The 20,694-nt window shown below is 36.5% G+C and overlaps 1 protein-coding gene across 6 annotated transcripts in view; it reads left to right on the top strand.

Moving 5' to 3' along the window:
- The window catches only part of LOC126775891 (homeobox protein homothorax), a 258,601-nt gene that overhangs the window by 33,116 nt on the left and 204,791 nt on the right, over positions 1-20,694 (top strand). For all 6 annotated transcript variants that reach the window (XM_050498054.1, XM_050498050.1, XM_050498053.1 and 3 more), the window contains exons 4-6: positions 9,983-10,033; positions 15,218-15,268; positions 20,303-20,473. In XM_050498054.1, the coding sequence (XP_050354011.1) occupies positions 9,983-10,033; positions 15,218-15,268; positions 20,303-20,473 (273 nt within the window). The remainder of the gene's footprint in view (positions 1-9,982; positions 10,034-15,217; positions 15,269-20,302; positions 20,474-20,694) is intronic.

The raw sequence follows: 20,694 nt of genomic DNA, 5'->3' as shown, positions 1-20,694 counted from the left end.
AATAAATTGTATGCTAAAGCGGCTTCGGGTCATTGACTTAGAAAAAAATAAACATGTTATTAAGGGAATTCGCTTATAAAGTTTGTGTACTGATTGAAGCCCGGCTGCACCATGCGATAGCGTGAGCCACTCAATTAGCGGCTGACACGCCGCGCCGGCCGACTCGCATCGCGTTTTTGTCCGCTTAAAACGGCATTAATATGCCGATGGACTAAACATTACGCTCTTTCATCGCTCGGCTCGACGTCACCTCGCCACTTACAACTTTACACTCACACCAATTAATAAAAAAATAAACGAGCGCACAGCGATGGCTCGACAAGGTCGCCGCGTCCAACATTCAGATTTAAAAATCGAACGCGTTCCGTTTCCTGTAAATTCCGATTTCTCCGGCTTCTAAACCGAAGAGGGTTCCAGATTTGAATACGCCAATGATGGACACGCGCTCACGCTATTGGTCAAAGTTATCGCCGCGAATTATTTCATGCATCGTGTAGCGGCGATATTTTAATTAATATATTTTTAGCTAGCAATGTGTCACACAGGCGCGTTCGCAGTCCGTTTTTGGCAGAAGCTCGCGCTGCAGACCGCTGCAAAAAGTGGAGCCCGGAGCCCGGCAGTGGTATGGCGGTTTTTTGTGCCTGCGTCAGAAAACTCGCGATAAAAATGAACGCCAAATGAGTATTAATTCGCACCGGTTAATAATGACATAAATACGCGCTAGGGCCGCGCTGATACAGGCTGATTGTGTTTTTTATGGCCCTCTATTACATCTTGTTTCGTTTCTTGCGGAGCGAAAGATTGATAGAGAGATCGGTTTTATAGTATTGATGGATGAATTCCGTTGGCTCGTTTGTTTTGTGCGTTTTTGTTTTAAACGTAAAGTTAACAATTACACCGCGTTTGTAAAGATTCTTAGGTATTCTCTGCGCTATTCATTCGCACATAATATGATTGTTTTTATAATTTACACGTAAACACTTACGTATAACGAGTAGCTTTATATTAGTTTATTTTATAACACAAAATAAATAAGACAACACAACGAAAAATTATTAATTTAATTATAATTACATCGTCACAATATTAACACCCTCTATACCGTAATTATAAAAGCCGCAAACGCATTCCAGGCGATACGTATGTCCTGATTTCTTCACTATTAACCGACTTCGCAAATGGTCGGTAAAGTGTAAGCAACCAGCCGTATGTAATTACAACAACATTGGACGGGTTATATCTCTCGAAACTTCGTAGCATGAAATATTAATAATATTCTTGGCGTTTGTTGTATTTTATATTGCTGCTATTTATATTAATATTGTAATTCGAAAATTTGAAATTCGAATTTAGAACAGAAAGAACTTTGCAATGTTTATTTTCGTTGTATCGATACGCTATATCGATGTCAAGATTGCGTTTTTAATCGAATAAATCAAAATTCGGCTAAAACCATTAAACGCCCATCGATCTTTTAAGCCTCCGCGTATAACTCCTAAAAATAACAAAAAAAAAAAAAATTCTCATTATGTATTTGACAGGGTACGAGCGCCCCCGCTATCAGAGACCAGCTTAATCGGACACGCCACGACGCACTTATCCGTACCAACCATGCGATTGCTGGTACATGTTTGTAGGTCAAGACATTTTGGTGCACGGTCGAATGGACCAGCATAAAATGACATCTCGTTTTATACAATTTCAAGGTTAATAGAGTTCCACCGTTAGGGTAAATAAGGGTATACGAGCCGTGGGGGTGTGTTACGACCAGTCAGAAGCAGCTGACGTGGATTAGGGTGTTTTTACCTACAAATATGGGGTAGAAACGTTTTCGATGCCTAATGTTTATCAATTGCATGGTGTGTTTAATTTTGTTTAAATTTAAACTGATTCAATTTGTGCTTACACCTATGTGGTTGTTATTGTAGTAATTTTAAATAACTTTAACATGAAAAAGAGGCAAAGATATACATATTTGTTTTTTTTTTTTAACTAAACTCTTATGATTCATAAAGCGTATCAAGTTCACATCGTATATAAAACCTTTTTCATGACTTTAATATAATAACATAGCATTTGATAAATATAATCCAACGTTTTAATATTAAAACAATCGCTGTCCTCTAATTTAGTTGTCGCTATCAGATAATTAAAATACATACATTGATTGATATTTTAATCACTATGTAAATTTCAATGCAAAAAATTTTACACAATTATGACCCTTAATACGTAGCATTACGAGTTATAATAATCCTTTTAGGTATAAACCTAAGTATAAAAGAAAAACAATTAAGGGTGAACTCCTAACCCGCACATTATCCACCCCGTACTTCAACACATACATATTTCACCCCGATCAAGTACTCTGTAATTTTAAGTTCTAGGTAATGCGTGATGCACAAGTCTAGAAATAACAGCCCATCGTCTGTTTAATTAAACCCTAGGACTTGAAATTAAATATTCCCTCTAGCATAATTGCTCTATCCATGTATTCTTTATTGCAAGCCTTTTAAAACATCCCCTATTCAACGTTTGTTATTAATTATTATTATATAGTCTATGGCGCTTTAATTATAGAGTATCAAGATATTTAAATTTAGAATTATCGTTTATTACTTTGTGGTAGTTTATTAAAAATATTTATTTATAATCAGAAAAATATTAGCTACATCCGTATAGGTACGTAAGACCCCAATGGTCAAAGTTTAGGGTTAATTCGTCACGGACAAGAAAAGTTATTTGTATCAGATCAATCAAGATTACGTTAACACCAACCCTTCTAGGGGTTCTGATTGTTTCATCAATGTGTCGATGATTAGGGGTTAGGCTGTAATGGCGAAATCTTGTAATTTGTTTGAGTTCTCGTTGGGGTTAAATTACTATAGCTTCCTTACTTATAGATATTAAAAAAAAAACACAAGTATATTCTACGTCTCTATTGGGCCAGTGGTTTGAACAGAAGATAGCAAGTTCAAACAAAGTACCACTGAGCTAGCGCTTAATTTGTAATACATTTTGAGCTTGGTGAGGACACCTGCATATGACGTATAAAATTCCATTGCGGTGGGAGCAGCTTCAAATCTCATTGAGAGCGGTCCAGCAGTCACTTACAGACTATCTATTACTTCTACAAATAATAACTCCAAGTACAAAAGTACCAGTACTCCAAGGTACTACTGGTGGTAGGACTTTGTGCAAGCTCGTCTGGGTAGGTACCACCCACTCATCAGATATTCTACCGCAAAACAGCAATACTTGATATTGTTGTGTTCCGGTTTGAAGGGTGAGTGAGCCAGTGTAATTACAGGCACAAGGGACATTAAATCTTAGTTCCCAAGGTTGGTGGCGCATTGGCTATGTACGCGATGGTTGACATTTCTTACAATGCCAATGTCTAAGGGCGTTTTGTGACCACTTACCATCAGGTGGCCTATATGCTCGTCCACCTTCCTATTCTATAAAAAAAAAAACAAAAGCTACTTAGTATTTAGTTTAAACAACCGCACCGCTGACATGTAAATGAAAACCGTGCGATATCTTCGAACCCTTTCACGATGTTAACTTTAAAAATTACATTAACAAAAGCCAAAACACATTTCGTCCCGTAGATAAGTTATTAAACATTGCACCATTACACCATTACACTTTAATTTTTGGCCCGGCGGGATTTAGGAGGGTCGCTGTGTGGAAATTAAAAAAAAAAAAGGTACGCACAATGAGGGCGCCGAATGCGCTTACTTATTCATAATGTATAGAACGTTTATACATTTTTCTATACAATGTATAGTTCGAGCATGCGGCGTTGCAGGGTTAAGTCGCGTATTCTATTATGGCCGCAGCCGTATTTGTTCAGTTAACTTTGCGTTGTTTAAAATTAGTTTTTTTTTTTTTTATTATTTAAACTTCGAACACTTTGGGCTGTTTATTTTCAAATGGAGCGTGTGCGAGTGCTCTCTGTTATAAACACGGACCGTTATGAATACGGTGTTTGTTTGTTTGTTGGCTCCTTAGCGGCTCGGTCATGAGAAATAAGGGTTAGCGATTGGTTTTTGTATCGACACAAACGATATTGTTGTGTGAATCGCCGCTAATGAAAACATTTTAATGAATGCCATTCATTACACTTTGTTATTTTTGATCAATATAAAAATATACTTATAGTATGTTGAGCTCTTTCTATCATCGTCATTTGCTATTCAAAAGAGAAGGACAGATCATTGTTTACTTAATCACACCTCAAACAACATAGAAGTAATGCCGTATATGTTTATATAAAGACTTTCAAATCATTTAAATAAGAACAGTTGTTTTTATTTACAAAAATATAATAATACAAATGAAATAATACCTTTTCTAATATTATAAATTAAAAAGAAAAAAAAAAAAGATCCTTAAACATCTGCCGTTTCGTAACACATTAATCCAGGGCCATCTTAAGATGCACAGATAAAAAAATATCATAATCCATCATCTGAATTCATGGCTGTTATTTTTGTAATACTCCAGTTTGCTTCACTAAAAAAAACTTATTTCACATTTTTAACATTAGTAATATTACAAAAGACCTCGGATATTTTTTTTAAATCTATAAAATCTTTTCATCCAGGAAAAAAAGCTTTAATTCTATTAATATTTTCAATGTAAAACAACCCTCGAAGGATCAAAGTTATTCATACGCAGTATAATGTAAAAAAAGTGTATTTACAAAGTATCAAAGTCGGTTTCTAAATTGTCAAAACAATATTAGTGGCATAAAACTGTTGTTATTGCTTGCACTATTCTACTCGACTGCCCCGGAGTGAGTCATTATGCACCACCTTTATAACCCTGCTTAATTCCTCCACAGCCCTCCGAACGCGTTAATGGCCGAAAAACTGACCTTCTGGGCTGAAATGACCCCCAAGGGACCGGTTAAATGCCCAACTAACGCGTCGAAAGTATTGCCCTGTGAGGATGCGTGATTTGCACTGTTTATTACAGCCCATAGACTAACAACAATTATACTAACGTACGATAGATTACATAAACGACCTCTTTGGATAATAATCACGTTCGATTTTCAAATTATGATTCGCCAAATGCCTGTCAAATGCGATACCAGCAAGCGCCGTGGTAGAAAAAGGTTAATCCATAAATTACAGTGTTTAGGATAAAGACAATAAGTAAGTTTGACACACCACGATCGGGCACCCAATAATATGTTCGTTGAACTCAAATTACACGTTACGGACAACTGTCAAAACCGGATCACGCCTCCTCGGGACTTATAAATTAATAAATCAACCGTCCGACGTCCGTTAGTGACAAAACTCACATCAGAAATTACAGGTCACAAATCGTCACAGACCACAGCCATAAATCAACTTGAATTCTTTGCGCGATAAAAAAACTAAGCAAACACCCCGGCCCGGCCGTCTTCTACCTGCCCTCGTATCTTTTGAATAATTTTCTTGTATTAAAAATAAAATTTTTCGAACGCACGGATTTCGGGACAAAAAACGTACGAAAAACTCTCCTTTCATATCGTCCGTCCCTTTCCCGCTTCGGGTTTTCTATCCCGCTCTAATGGGATGACGCTTAACAAACGATACTGAAGCATTTGAAATTTTGGGCTCAGATCGAATCCGTCCCACACTTCACCATGTGTTTCGAATATTCAAGAATCGAGTATCCCACAAGCTGCTCTATTGGAAATGGGGTATTCGGGCTGTGAGAGAGCTCGAGCTACGCTTCGTAGGAGTGAATGTAGGGCAGGCGTGTTCCTGAATGGTGCATATTATTAACTTAATCTGAACGAAAGGACAAACGCAACAGCAAGATATTTATGAATTCCTGTTAGTTATGAATAGTTTTCTACCATTTACATATTTATGGCGCAGGCGACACGAGGGTTAAGCAAACAAAAGGTCCCGTTCCGTCCCACGTCTAAGTTCTTTTAATTTTATCGTGGCCCCGAACAAAACTTAAACAACCAAACCTCAGTTTATTGAGCTGGAGTTTATGGCTACAATATTCAGTAGGAGTCGTTTTGTTAAGAAATATTTATGGCATTTTTTGTTTGAGCCGGAGGAGAAATGAGTGATATCTGACGTTTACAAGTGCACCATAAAGGCGTTCGTTCATTACGTGCCTTTATGGCGGCAGTAAAGCGCCTCAAATATATATATTCGCACGTCGTTGTCCTCGCAGGTGATTATGCGCGGGTCGCGAGTCGTCGAAACGATCCCGCGCCCGCGCCGCATAGAGCGCCCTCGCGCCACGTGACTGCGGCGCACGCGCACACTACGATGCGTTTCGTAACAGAAAATTTCAATATTAATACACTATAATTTAGAACATGAACTACTTCAGTAGCCGGATAGCTTGCTTAGTTTTTTTGGTCAAAAATTTAACGAAAAAAAATAAATATTAATCACCTGCCGACCGTCGATCGCATAAAAGATATTAACAAAAATAGGAGGCGACTTAACTAAATTACAAAATTCAACCTTTACGCATTATAGAATAATAATTAGGCGCGGGGACATGGCGGCCGAATCTAAATCATATGGTCACTTTTGACAAGCGTCAAAATTGCTCGGAACGGTTGATTTATTAAAAGTCCGGCGAGATCGATCGACGGACATCTTAGGTAGCCACTCGATGCTTTATTTTATCTTATAAATAGATTTTTTATTATAAATTACAGGGTACCTCGTATGGTAGCGATTTTGATACTCGACCGGCCGATGTGTATGGTAATAAGTACCGGTTAAACGGTCATTTCATTATGCGCTTTAATCTATGTTAAACAGAGTTTAATATCAATCGGTTATGCAATGTCCACATTCCTCCGACATTCGATTACAACTTTATGGACTTAATGATGGGTTCCGCATTTTAATTCAAGTAGGTAGTCGTAACAACTCATAACATTTCGTAAAATTCCAAAGTCGATGTTGAACGGTTTTGTGCAGAAAAAAAGTTATGACGATCCCATCAAGGTATCCTCACGCTTAACTCGAGGGAGATGAACAAAGGGGCTTACATGAAGGCATTTATTCAATTACACGAACAATGCGTTTCGTCTGAAAGTGCACAATGAAGCGGTCCAGGGCCCAGGTAGACGTCACATCGCAATGACAATTGTGGGACAGAAATTATTTAGGGCGAGTCAAAAGGTACACTCAATAGCATAACTTTTGGCGCCGATTTTCATGTTAATTTTTTTATGATCGCCCATAAATTATTACAATTGTCTTGCTTTATCTAATCAAACGACCAATAACAACAAAGGTGAAAATACGACAACCAATCAGCACAAAGATGAAGTGACGCAATATGACAATACGCTTATTGTTTAAAGTTTTACTCGTTACAAATACGACAATTGTACAAAACAAGATATATGGATAGAAGTATTTTTTGTTGTTGTAAATATTTCCTTATTTGTGGACATTTCAAAGTGTTAGCTTACATTTTGACTTCCATTACTCTTAATAAAATCAAGACATACTTCAAGAATTACAAGATTAAATTAAAGCTACTAAGGCCTCGGAATGTAGATTCTAGTTTCTGTTTTCCAACAATACAGTTGCATAGATAATTAAACGAATACAATTTTCATTATTTATTAATTAAATTGAACCAAATCAAATTATACTTAGGCTTTTTTGAACATTAAATTAAATATAAAGCTACCACTGGTTCGGAATGTAGATTCTATCGAGCACAACCGTAAAGGCATTACCTACACTTTAATAATTAAAAAAAAACATGTAAATAGACTATTTAAAGTAAAACATTTCGTGCATGGTGAAAATAAACGAATAACAACTCCACGGTTTTTTATAATCTTTGTAATCTATAATAATATTCCTTATTTTTTTTAATAATTTAAATAAAGAATTGAATTTTAAATAAAGAATGAATTAACTTAAACATAATGTAAACATCTTTACCTATTTCGTTATATATGTTCATATAAGTATCTGATTAGCATTTAATTGTCGAAATTTACGGGTCGGTGGTCCCAAAAATGAGGGACTTCCTCCCCGCAGGCGGAGGAGGGGCCGTGACCTCATGCCTTCAGATTGGTTATCGAGATGTGACCATAATTCCACCATGATTACACTGTATTACTAAAAGTGGGCTGGTGAAGTTCATTGAAGATATATACATACTTTTTACATAAGATAAGCTGTGCTATGATTTTTTAATCGCATTAAAACCTACTGTTTATATATAGTTTGAGAAATTTATATCTATAATTTATATCTGGCTCGTATATATATATATATATATATATATATATATATATATATATATATACACGAGCCAGTTGGCGTGGTTGGTGGATGTTTGCCTTTCACGACAAAGGTTGTGGGTTCAATTCCCACCCAGGTCAGACACATGTGTGCATGAACATGTCGGTTTGTCCTGAGTCTGGGTGTAATTATCTATATAAGTGTGTATTTACAAAAGAAAAGTAGTGTATGTAGTATAAAAGTCGAGATGGCCTAGTGGTTAGAACGCGTGAATCTTAACCGATGATCGTGGGTTCAAACCCGGGCAAGCACCACTGAATTTTCATGTGCTTAATTTGTGTTTATAATTCATCTCGTGCTTGACGGTGAAGGAAAACATCGTAAGGAAACCTGCATGTGTCTAATTTCATTGAAATTCTGTCACATGTGTATTCTACCAACCCGCATTGGAGCAGCGTGGTAGAATAAGCTCCAAACCTTCTCCTCAAAAGGGAGAGGAGGCCTTAGCCCAGTGGTGGGACATTAACAGGCTGTTACTGTTACTGTTACAGTTGTCTGGTTTCCATAGCACAAGCTCTGTACAAGCTTAATTTGGAATCAGATGGCCGTGTGTGAAAAATGTCGCAGGATTTATATATATATATATATTGTAAAGTATAAATATATATGTATAAGTAACACGGTAACATATAGACAGTCATAATGGCTTAGATAGCATATAGTGATCCGGTTACAAGTTATAAACGAACGTAATCATTTTGTAAATCATGAAAGCGTTTGTTATGAAGCATATTTATCGCGAATGGTCGACCTTTCTAATAATTTATTTATCACCATTTTTTATATGTTCTCATAGAATTCGCTTTTAATAAAAAATAGAGAGCCATTTATAATCCGGGCACGGTGCATAGATGCGTGATAGCATCGCATTTCCGGTCAAGCAAAGGTGAAACTTAAAAAAAAATATTCTCATGTCAAAGATTACAGAAACTTACTTTCAACGTTTTTTTTATTTTTAATTCTTCTATTATTATTGTTTGTATATTTAAAAAACGAACTAACATATAAATAAAATAGTTAAGTAATTATACTTATTAAAAAAGGAAGCTGTAAGGAACGCTGCAACATTTTTAATTTAAAAAAAAAAACTCGTTTCAAACGGGGCCACGTGTTATAGTTTAATGAGACTTGTTATAACTAGCTTATGACATGGACGGGACCACTTTTGCCATGATTTGTGGAATGTAATCATCGCACTTGGTTACGGTGCGATAAAATCTTCTACCTTCATTTAGTCTATGACTGCGCGCGCGCAGCGGAGCGAGCATTTTATTAGCTTCGCGTTACCCGGCCCCGTCCGTTAGTCTACATTATCTATTTTTCGTATTTGCATGTATTCGAATGTTGTTTTATTTTATTGGGTGTCGAATGTGCTTCCCGTTTATTACAGGACGCAATGCTAGTTTGAAATTTAAGCGGTAATCTCGTCTGTATATTGGCTAAGCTGTTGACTATCCCGCTTTTCATATCCTAATCATAACTATGTTATTATATATGCGAATGTTTGTGTTTATTCGTCTGTTATGCTTTAACTACTAAACCTAAATGTCATGAAATTGGACATTGTATGTAAAAGGAAATACAGTACCTAGCCTAAGTAAAGTTTGTCCAATAAACTCCACATGTTTTTTATTGTATTACGTTCGTTATTAACAAGATTTTTCTATCCACAGATACGTCAAGAGAAACCTTATTACATAGCGGACCCAGAGGTCGACTCATTAGTAAGTATCCCACAATTTTATTATGTCCTTCGTCCCCCAAAGATAAATAAACGGCTCCAGTTTAATACGCCATAAAATAGTGAACATTTTATAGTTCGCGTCTCCAGCGACCGAATAATTTACGATTTGATTAGTTAAAGACCTGTCTAAAATTAAACGCAGGTAAACGAGATTCTTCTAAGAATAACAAAATAAACGAACGATACAGTATAAAAAAGTCTCCATCTGTATGTATATTGTCACTCATAAAACGCTGAATCGCACAGTGCGTCTCCCGTGGCTAGTGGACAAAAAGCGAAATAAAAAGAAGATGGCGGCCACCCACCGCAGCCGCTCGACACGGATACTTAACCGATTTTTAACAAATAAAATCTAAGGCATTACGAATTGCCGGCAGAGGCGATGTTGACTCTGTTTAAATTGCTTTAATCGAATCAGACCGACTTCCATCGACTATTACGTGTGTACGGAATTAATGAATCTCCTAAATTTCTCAGTTAACGATGTCGGTTACGACTCGTCGACAGGTTAATGATATATTAATTTAAAAAAATTATACTCGAAAACTCGCATCGCGCAATAACGGATTGGTCGGATACTCACGTAAATCAAGATTTGTAAGTTAAGAACAGTAGCGAGGCGTGACACCATAAACTGTAATGTCAGGTTACCTGCTGGAGATAAGCGTCATTGATGCTCGTGAACCTTCAGATAAGGAAGCCAAACAAACTGAGGCACATCCGGGCGCTGAACAAACTATGAAACCGTCGAGTTTTTATGTTTTTGTCAGAAAATGTCATGTGGTGCCACCGTGGGCCCACATGTTTTACTTATCTGGGTAAGATAATATTGGAGTATGTTTCGGTATTAAGTTTATCATTACATTACATTTGAGGTAATGAATCAATTAGAAAGTACAGTCAACAAAATAGTCTGCAGTTTCTATGTCGTTAATAAAAATAATGTCTGTCACAGGCCAAATGCTTAGCACACGATTGTGTTCAGCTAAAATATTATAAGATGGAGTTCTTGTTGATTTATATCTTTCCTTATTAACTCGTTACAAAAACCTCATGAAAGCTGTAATTCATGTCGGTTAGTTCGTTTCTTTTAAATAAAAACCGCCGGGGGTTATTTTAGGAAGTGGCTCTTGTTACTTGTTTACGGCTATTCAATTGACGTAATTTTAGTTTTCAATGGAATCTTTTGAAAAGACATTCGAAGTAATTCCTCACAGTTGAAAAGGCGCCATCTTGCGGTATATTCGTGTAATTACTCATGCGCTGTTTGTTGCTGTCAACGAAATTAAACCGTTTCATCGACACGCGAAGTTCGATATTCAATTTAAATTTGGAAAAATACCGTCTTAATTTGATTCAATCGAGTTTTTTTTATTAAGGAAACAGAAATTTGAAACGTTATATTAAAATTAATAGATTTTTAAAAATAGAATATATCGGTAAAAATCTTTATTGTGTAGTGGAAAGAAAAAAGTTCAGATATAAGAGGACCGGCTGAAGAAACTAAGCAAGACTTTTCTTTGTTATTTGTTTTACAGTTGTTGTTTTTATTATATTTCTATTTGAAAAGACCTTGACGCGATTGTTTCATTCGTAACGTGTAAAATTAAAAATAAATTAAAAAGTCTATGTTCCAAAGTAGTCGATCAAACTTGTAAACTTACCTTAAGTGGAATTTCCATAATCGAATCCTCCACGGAACCCGTCTTAAAAATTCAATTCACTCGATGAAGTCGCCCCAAGGTGTTGTATTAACGCCACTGACAGTTCTGTTTGCTCTTTAACTTCGTATTGCAGGCAGACCCCGCCGCGCGCCGCCTGCAATGTGTCGGTGCGTAATGAGCTTTAGTTATTTCGTTCATTGTGACGTGTTGAAAAATTATCGCATTGTATTTTAAACAAAAAGTTTATATACGTTTTTCTCTAAATATCTTAAGAGTTGTTGCAACAAATTAATTAAAACCAAGTGTTGGCTTAGTGGCTTAAATTCGACTTATTATTATTGAAAATTGTAATAAAAACATTTTTTCAATCTTACTTTTTTTTGTGTTTATAATTCATCTCGTGCTTGACGGCGAAGGAAAACATCGTGAGGAAACCTACATGTGTCTGATTTCATTGAAATTCTACCACATGTGTATTCCACCAACCCGCATTAGAGCAGCGTGGTGGAATAAGCTCCAAACCTTCTCCTCAAAAGGGAGAGGAGGCCTTAGCCCAGCAGTGGGACATAAACAGGCTGTTACTACTACTAGGTTAAAAAAGCTTTGCCTATCAATATAAAGATGATTTATGCTAATGATAGTGCCACACTCTCGTTTATTATACAACCAAGTAATACTTTGTCTATCCCACTTATGTTCAATTGAACCAATGTAGCTTAAATCAGCATCGCCATGCAAAAATTAGCTAAAGATGAAGATATATAAATTATCCATTGTTGTATTTACATCTAAAACAGTCGCAAGTGCTATATGAATACGGAGACAAACAAATTCAACTTAAGCGCAACTTTTTACTTGAAAATTTTTAATAACTACTTCGCTAACAATCAATATATAAGTATATAAGTATTTATATATTGAATAAAGGTTTTTGATTATATTTGATAACATTCAAAACTCAATGATTTTGCAAATTCTTAATGAATACCATAAAATTCGACCACTTATGTTATGTCAATTCAGGGTTTACGTTGTATTTTTTATGTTAACTCTTAATATCATTGTAATAAGCGATAGTTTACAAAACACTAATTTAACTTAGAATTTTACAAATTGCGAATATAATATTGACGAGCCGGTTGGCGTGGTTGGTGGATACTTGCCTTTCACGCCGAAGGTTGTGGGTTCGAAGTAGTATATGTAGTATATCAGTTGTCTGGTTTCCATAGTACAAGCTCCGTACAAGCTTAATTTGGGATCAGATGGCCGTGTGCGAAAAATGCCCCAGGATATTATTATATTATAATTAAGGCGTTTTGAAATTAAACTCGATATGAATTACTAATGAGATGGAGGCATGTTTGCACGGACCCTTGATGGTGCTAAGCGGAGCTGTGACTGAACAAACACAGATGTGGTTTGAGTAAACAGACAGTTACGAGTTAGGGTGTGTATCTTAAAGTATTGTCGCGGACAGTGACAATAAAGTCAAACAGCACAGGCGGACAGATTTGGAAGTTGTTTTTAGTTATTAGATATTTGACTTATGTAATATTAGATACATGAAATTTTAAAAGGACATTTAAATAAATAGAGTGGGTTTACATTTAGTTACCAATATATAGAAACATATAAAGTTGTTATATTTTAAATTTATATTCAACAAATTTTCATCGATTGTAAGTATATCCAATGGTCTCCCTATTTCTCTATGGTGTATTTATGGCCATAGTAAATCCGCTTATCCCCAAGTCGAAAAAAAGTCTAATGTTTGTTTAAAACTATTAAATATATAGTACAAACTCTAAATAACCTATGAAACTAATTAATTGGTCCCAGAAAAATAACATAAAAAAAAATAGTGATGCACCTTTTCATATCGATACTTAAAAAAAACATCACGTTTGTAATCGTTCTTTATAATTTAAGTAAGGGTATTTTTCCAAAGGTATTTTTACATGTTTTCACTTTGTCGTGTACCTTGAGACGGTAGCGTATAAGTGGCTTGTCAAGTAAACAGATTGGACTGCGTTTATAATGTTTGCGGAGCCTCCCTCAAACACGACCAACATCTCACTAGCTCCACTTTGAAATTACGTATTTCCATCCTTATGTTCAAAGCAATAGAGGTCACAATGGACACGTATCTATGATATAATGTCAACATATTTTTATCTGTGCGTCTGTCACGCGCCTGTGCAAACGAACGGGGGTGGCGTCTAATTGATACAGCTTCGCACATGTTATGTCATCGTGGTAATAAAAAAAAAATTTGGTTAAAATCACTTGTTTAAATAAAACGCGTGGTATTGATTATAAATACCTTGTCTTGCGTTTAAAAAATGTTTTGTATCAATATGGCATTTTTGACTTTCGTTCAATATAAATTAAAAAAAAAATAACTTCGAATCAATATGTAACTTATCATTAAAATTTTATTATTGTTATTATTTATAAATAACTTCACGATAACTTTAAGTAGCATTGTTTTGAAATGTTATACGTAAATGGAATAGACAGCTTATTTTTTAAACCACAGCGACAAATTAAATAGCATCGTTAATAGCTATAATACTTCCGCTATTTCCGCTATTTTAACGTAACACAGTGAACTAATAAAGTCCATCAATCAAAAGGTTGAATTGAAGAATATTCTGGAAGGCGGCGCACGTCTCGGCAATCAGAAACAAATCATGGAGCTATTAAAACGGCATTAACTCGCCTTCGAGATAGGTATCGATTTAAAAAACACTCCGATTAGATCTTCAAACAGAATCATGATTACGATCGCGAGTGCGTATGTGAATAGCCCCTCTGTCTCACGTTATTATATTATTTAGGCGTCAGAAATTGAGCCGGTTTGACGGAACTGTATCGATTTTTTTTATTATATCGTAATTTATTATGAGTGATATGGACCAGCGGTAAGAGCTGGAGTGTTAACAAATGATTGCGAGTTAGAATAACAGGCTTTTTGGTTTGGTGTTTGCAATTTATCCCGTGTTCGGTGGCGAAGGAAAACATCGCGAGGAAACCTGCACTTGTATGAAAACCGCCACGTTTGCCACCAATCCACATTGAAAGGGAAGCTCTGAACCTCTGAAAGGAGAGCAGGCCTTACAATGGGACATTTTACTATACATGAGAGATGTGTTGTAGTTCACATGAAACTTTGTGCGAAATATTAACAAACATTTATTTATAGGAATGTATCACAACCAACGTTCGTTTTATTTGCAAACCATAATAATATTTTAGTAAAATAAACATGAGCCATTAAAATATAATGTTTAATTCTAAAATTATTGTTTAAACAAATATTTTCTTCATAAACATCGATAGCGAGCACATCCCTAAGCGCTGCGGGGTTTCGTCGTGCTTCGTCCAGCTCTTTGTTATCAACCTGCCTTTGTCTGGTCGAGTGCTGCTCAGCTATGACGCGCTATAAGATATATTGTGTTGAGAGAACAATTTTAACTAACTATCCCCTATCTTTCCAGATGGTGCAAGCGATACAAGTCCTACGGTTTCACCTATTAGAATTAGAAAAAGTAAGTGTCCTTAATGTTTATTTATAAGAGAATGCATTTCGATTCGTCTTAGAACCGGTCCCGAAGGGTAAATATCACCTGACATTGTCCGGCGATATCGTTTCGATTATCCGAGGGCTCGGGTATCGATTTTGAATCGAGATAACGTATCGATCTCACGCAACTGGCGCACGCACACACCCAACTGGTAATTTTAATACAGTTCGATTTTCAAATGTTTGAACTTCGAATGTTTTAGTTCATCGAAATTGTCAAAGTCACAATAACAAGTCAAGTAATTTTCTATTCAGGCGGGTCGGTCGCTATTCCACATTCAAATTCGCGGTATCCTAGTTCGGTAGCCGGATAGCGCGATGGTTTCATCGATGGTTGGTCGGTTTCTGTCGGTCAGGTGTTCGGGCCGTGAATGGGAGCGCGCTCGCATTCGTATGTTTGTTTTTCCCTTATCTCCGATTTCGGCTCGTTCCGTTCGAGACCGGTCCGAGTTCTTGCGTGTGTCGCATCGCCAATTCGCGTCATTATACCCTCGGACGGGTAACGGTAACGCGGCGGGACCCAAGCTTTTTGTCATCCGCAATCAAATCGGGCGATTCACGCGTATAGACATTAATTAGACGTATGAAATTCATATGTCCATCCGTCCGCGAGTTACGGCAACACGGAATTAATCCGACTTGTCAATATTACAGTCACGTTTTTAAGAAACTAGTTTCGTCTGCGTAGAGGCGATCTCGACACTAGATACGCGCATCGCTCCCACAGATACTTATAAAATATCCGGCGCCGATTCTAAGGTACCTAGCGTTCGAAACCGGTACATTTTTGGTGAAAAAAGTATGTATAGGTAAGAAAGAACAAAGAGCTCTGTAACGAGATAACCCGAAATGTGATACGTCTACGAATCGCTGGCCGGAGGGCGAGATAAAGGCCATTTAAAAGAATAAAAATAAGAAGTTCGAAATTCAAAATACCGGCGAGCCGCGGGCTCGACGCGAGTCAGAAATGGTTCGATGCAATGACTCTCGGTGTGACCGCGGGGAATGTGCGTCGTAGATAGTCTTGATACTTGTGGTAGGATATGGTATACAGGTAATAAATATACAAATAATAACTAATTCAAATTTCATTAACCTTTTATTTTTATAGATACGTTTTTCGAAACGAACAATTGTCTGTGTCAGTTATACGTATAAGGGTATAAAAAACAGTTTTTTACTCTGTGCTCATATCCTATACACGTCAACTTCTATCTCGTTCGTAGTTTTTGTCGAAATAAAATCGAAGAAAAAATATCCCGTTAGTTGGAGCCATTTCCGCTTCACTACACACCGTTCACAGGTGATGTTTTCGGAGCTTAAATAATAATTAAAAGCTATATAAAAAAACACAAACGAGCACAATGGCTACACGTTTAGCTTGGCTCACGTGTATAGAGAACCTGTACCAATAGAATAACAAAACGCTATTAAGAATATATTACTAATAATATCGAATTATAAATAAATGACATCGATTTAAATGGAGGAAAAAAACTCACTTAAAATTCATATAGGTACTCGATCCGTTTTAACGAACACAATTATATCTACATTATAAAATATCCAATAACGTTTTTGATTTATGCTTTTAATATTTTTTAAACATGGCCGCTGGCGGTCACATCGGGTTCGAAATTCGAATCATGGGTCTTTTTCGGTCGCTCGATCGACTGTGATTGGTCCCTACTAGCAGGTTTTTTATGTAGTCGACGAGTGACTGTTCCCTAATTACGTTATGTGGTAGACGCTCGGATTCCTGCGGTAATATCGACCTTTATTAGATTTATTTCTTTTTTTTTTCAAGCTCCACTGAAACATGGCCACGGTGTAAATATATAAAGCCTATATAAGCTTTTTTTTTAATAAAAAGAATTACTAAACGGTCGTTATAAACCCTAACTGATTACCGAATGAGCCACTTTTATTTTCATATTTTGTTCTTAACTCATAAACCTTATCTGTAACAACGTGGCTAAGTGATTTACGATGTAGGTCAGATTTGTTGGTTTACGGGCCTCGAACCAGGGACCCTTTACGACGTTACCGAGTTTTATAACTTTAACAATGCACATTAACTCGATAGTGCGACACGATTTCTCCGTCGACTTTCGCGTTGATTGACCGAAAAGGTTTTAATTAGAAGGGAAGTATTAAAAAGCAAAGTTCAAACGCGAACATTTACATGGTCATAGATCTCGAACTTTTTTTATATTCAAGATTAAAATTGTTATTTCGAAACCTAGAAACGTTATCTTAGCGAGGTGAGGTGCGAACCAATCGGACCTCATTTGAATGCTGGTTCAGGTTTTATTTAAATTTAAAAAAGGAATAAAAGGTTTAAAAAGGCGCCAAAAGGTATAAAAGGAACGAAGCGATGGGCTCCGATCAGAAATGTCGGCCGATGCGTTTTTGCATCTGCCTATGCATTTTGCTTTGGCTTAATTCAACTTACGCATATTTTAACGTAAATGTATAATGATTGTGATGTATAATTAAATTAACATACGCGACAATACAAACTTTGTAATAAATAGTACGAAACGAGTTATAACACGAGTACTTTCACAAAAACAAGTCGAATTTCCATAATAAACAAGCCCAAAGCGGTTGAAATATAGAATTTTTTCCTTTTTATAAACGTATTATGACAGAAGATGATGGAATGTTTTGAAATTCGAATAAATTTTTACAAATTTCCGCGCGCTTGATTGGATAATTATTTTTTTTTTAAATAAATTACGCACCTATTTATTTTACCTACTGCCTAGTCACACCCACAAACCGCATTAGCGCGGGAAGTGGCTTATTATATGTATATATATAAAAAAAAACTTTTAGTCGCGAATCGGCCGTGGCATACATTGCTAAGCTGGTTTTATGCAGCCTACGCTTTTGGCACTCTCCTGACAGAGCCCTCTTAAAAAAAAGTTAAGAATACTACGCGCATACCTGGCCAATAACAAAAACGATTAATCAACATTAAAGAAAAAAGTTATTAGCCAAGATAGAATAGTTTTAAATTTCGAATACTAAAAGAACAACATTTCAAGGCAGAACTAAACGTCAACGAACTGCCACTATATATCACGTTTCAAATTAAAAAATAAGATTCGTTCAGAAACACTCCATATCTCAATCCGGGTTCCAAATTTAAATTTCTGGAAAGAGTTCGATGTTCGTAACGATAATCGGCTCGGAGCCGGGGCTCGGAATGCCGTAATATCTCATTAAAGACATCAACATTTCATCCAAGTGATCGTATCGGTTGGTTATTTTTACGGGAATATGACACTTTAATGATTTAACTTAGGGATTATATTTCCGTGATGCGGGCATGAGTTGTAACGTTTATCGGCCGATGCACCAGCAATCCCAAATTTGGATATACGAAGAGTTACGATGTCATCTTTGTCGCTTTCTCTGGTTAAGAATAGATTGGGCATCGGTCACAAAGACGACGGATTATAGGAATTAATTTCGTTGTAAATGGTATGTTTATTTTGTTTGGATATTTGAAATTCGAACGACCCGTCGAATATTTTCAAACGCTAAACCAAATCGAAAAAGGTTCTGAAATCATCCTCCCGATTTCATTTACCGGTCAAAGTATATTATGTGTCTTAATTTATTATATAAATTAAAGTAGAATATATGATTCTACTTTAATTTATATAATAAATTCACAAAATATTTCTCCATAGTGTGCGTTTAAATAAGTCATTTATTTTGAACTCGTCGACGTTATCTATCATTCTTGACAGATATTAGATATATTTAAATGTTTATATTATAAGAGACCAATTTCAGTATCATAAATACAGCTATCAACATATAGCCAGTTGTAAAATTCAAATTACGCTAAATAAACCTCAATAATCACCTGTGCCATGCTTACTAGTAACAAATTAAAAAATAAAATGACGTAACACAATTTACATAATCTTTGCTTATATTTTGAATTTAAGTCGAACGTGTTCCATTGGTTTATGATTTTTACAAAATTTGTCGATTAGGAAATGACTATCCCAAAGACATAATTAGCTGTCAACGGCGGGTAGCATCGTTTCCGCTTCCGTAGATGCGTTCTATTTTCAAATCCGCTAAGACGATTCGTGTCCTGACCTTTTTGTTTTTTTTTACTGAACGCGAACTTCCACCTGCCGCCATTTTATTACTTTTCACCGTGTAAACGTTATCTAAAAATTTTGTTAGCTGTTTTATTGCCTTATGTTAATTTCTAAGTTAATTATGCCTATGAAAATTTATAAGGCCTCTACGTAAAAATTAATACCCCACTGTCGGGGGTCGAATTTTATTAGGCGAGTTGAAAAAATATATTTACTTTTGGATATTTTTTTTATTACGCGTCCGTCAGTTGGTCTGCGAACGACTCGAAATGTATTCTTTGTTTGTAATTTTTTGTATTGTTTTAATTTTGAATGACATTAGTTCAGAGGTCGCCGAGCTGTTCCGTCGACGTGTCGCTGAACCCAAAGAATGGAGACTAAGAACCATTTTAAACATCCAACTACATGCCTTTGGTTATGTTTATTAGTAACATGAGTGATCGTAACTAAATTATTATTTATAACAAATACATAATAAATATGACTTTAGTTATGTAATGCAGAGCAGTCGCCATTCGTCAATATTAACGTCTATGTTAATGTGTGATTGTGTCATTAATTAGTCGATAAATCAAAAGCAATCAATTCTGTTTGATTAGTAAGGAATTCGTTATTTCGATCTGTTATACAATAAAAACCGGTACAACGTCGGCCGTTTTAAGTACACGCAGATACCGATAAAATCTATTGCTGGAATATCCAATCAGATAACGTTAGATGTCATAGTTGTTTTGGTAATGTTTTGTATAGCCGTTTAGAGTGCTGCCATCTGTTATTAGATGTAAGAGGAATAGTTTGTAATGATCTAGGTAATCAAGAACCGCATGTGAGTGGATCACCGTGGAACTAACTTGTCTGGTTGCGCGCAGGTGCACGAGCTATGCGACAATTTCTGTCACCGCTACATCAGCTGTCTGAAGGGCAAGATGCCCATCGACCTGGTGATCGACGAGCGAGAGTCCGCGCGGCCGCCTGACACCAACGGCGAGCCGCGCTCCGCGCCCGACAGCAGCCACGACGGCGCCTCCACGCCCGACGTCGTGAGTACCCCCTATAGCAAATCACACCTGATTCAGAGGCGCGATCCCCAGCTAGCACCCAATTCGACCACGAGCTATCTCGTGCACCCCTGCTCTTAGTCTGGCCATTGCAAAAACGAAGTCTTTAAGGGGGTGCTCGCGTTTTAGTTTATATCCCGCCTCCCTAGCTTGTACGCGCGGCCCTCGAGGTCGCCGGCCCGCTCGGAGCTTGCGAGCGCTCG

This window comes from Nymphalis io, chromosome 19 (genome assembly GCF_905147045.1).
Source record: "Nymphalis io chromosome 19, ilAglIoxx1.1, whole genome shotgun sequence".
Lineage (NCBI taxonomy): Eukaryota > Metazoa > Arthropoda > Insecta > Lepidoptera > Nymphalidae > Nymphalis > Nymphalis io.
The sequence above is the reverse complement of the archived record's forward strand: the minus strand, read 5'-3'. Positions and strand labels throughout refer to the sequence as shown.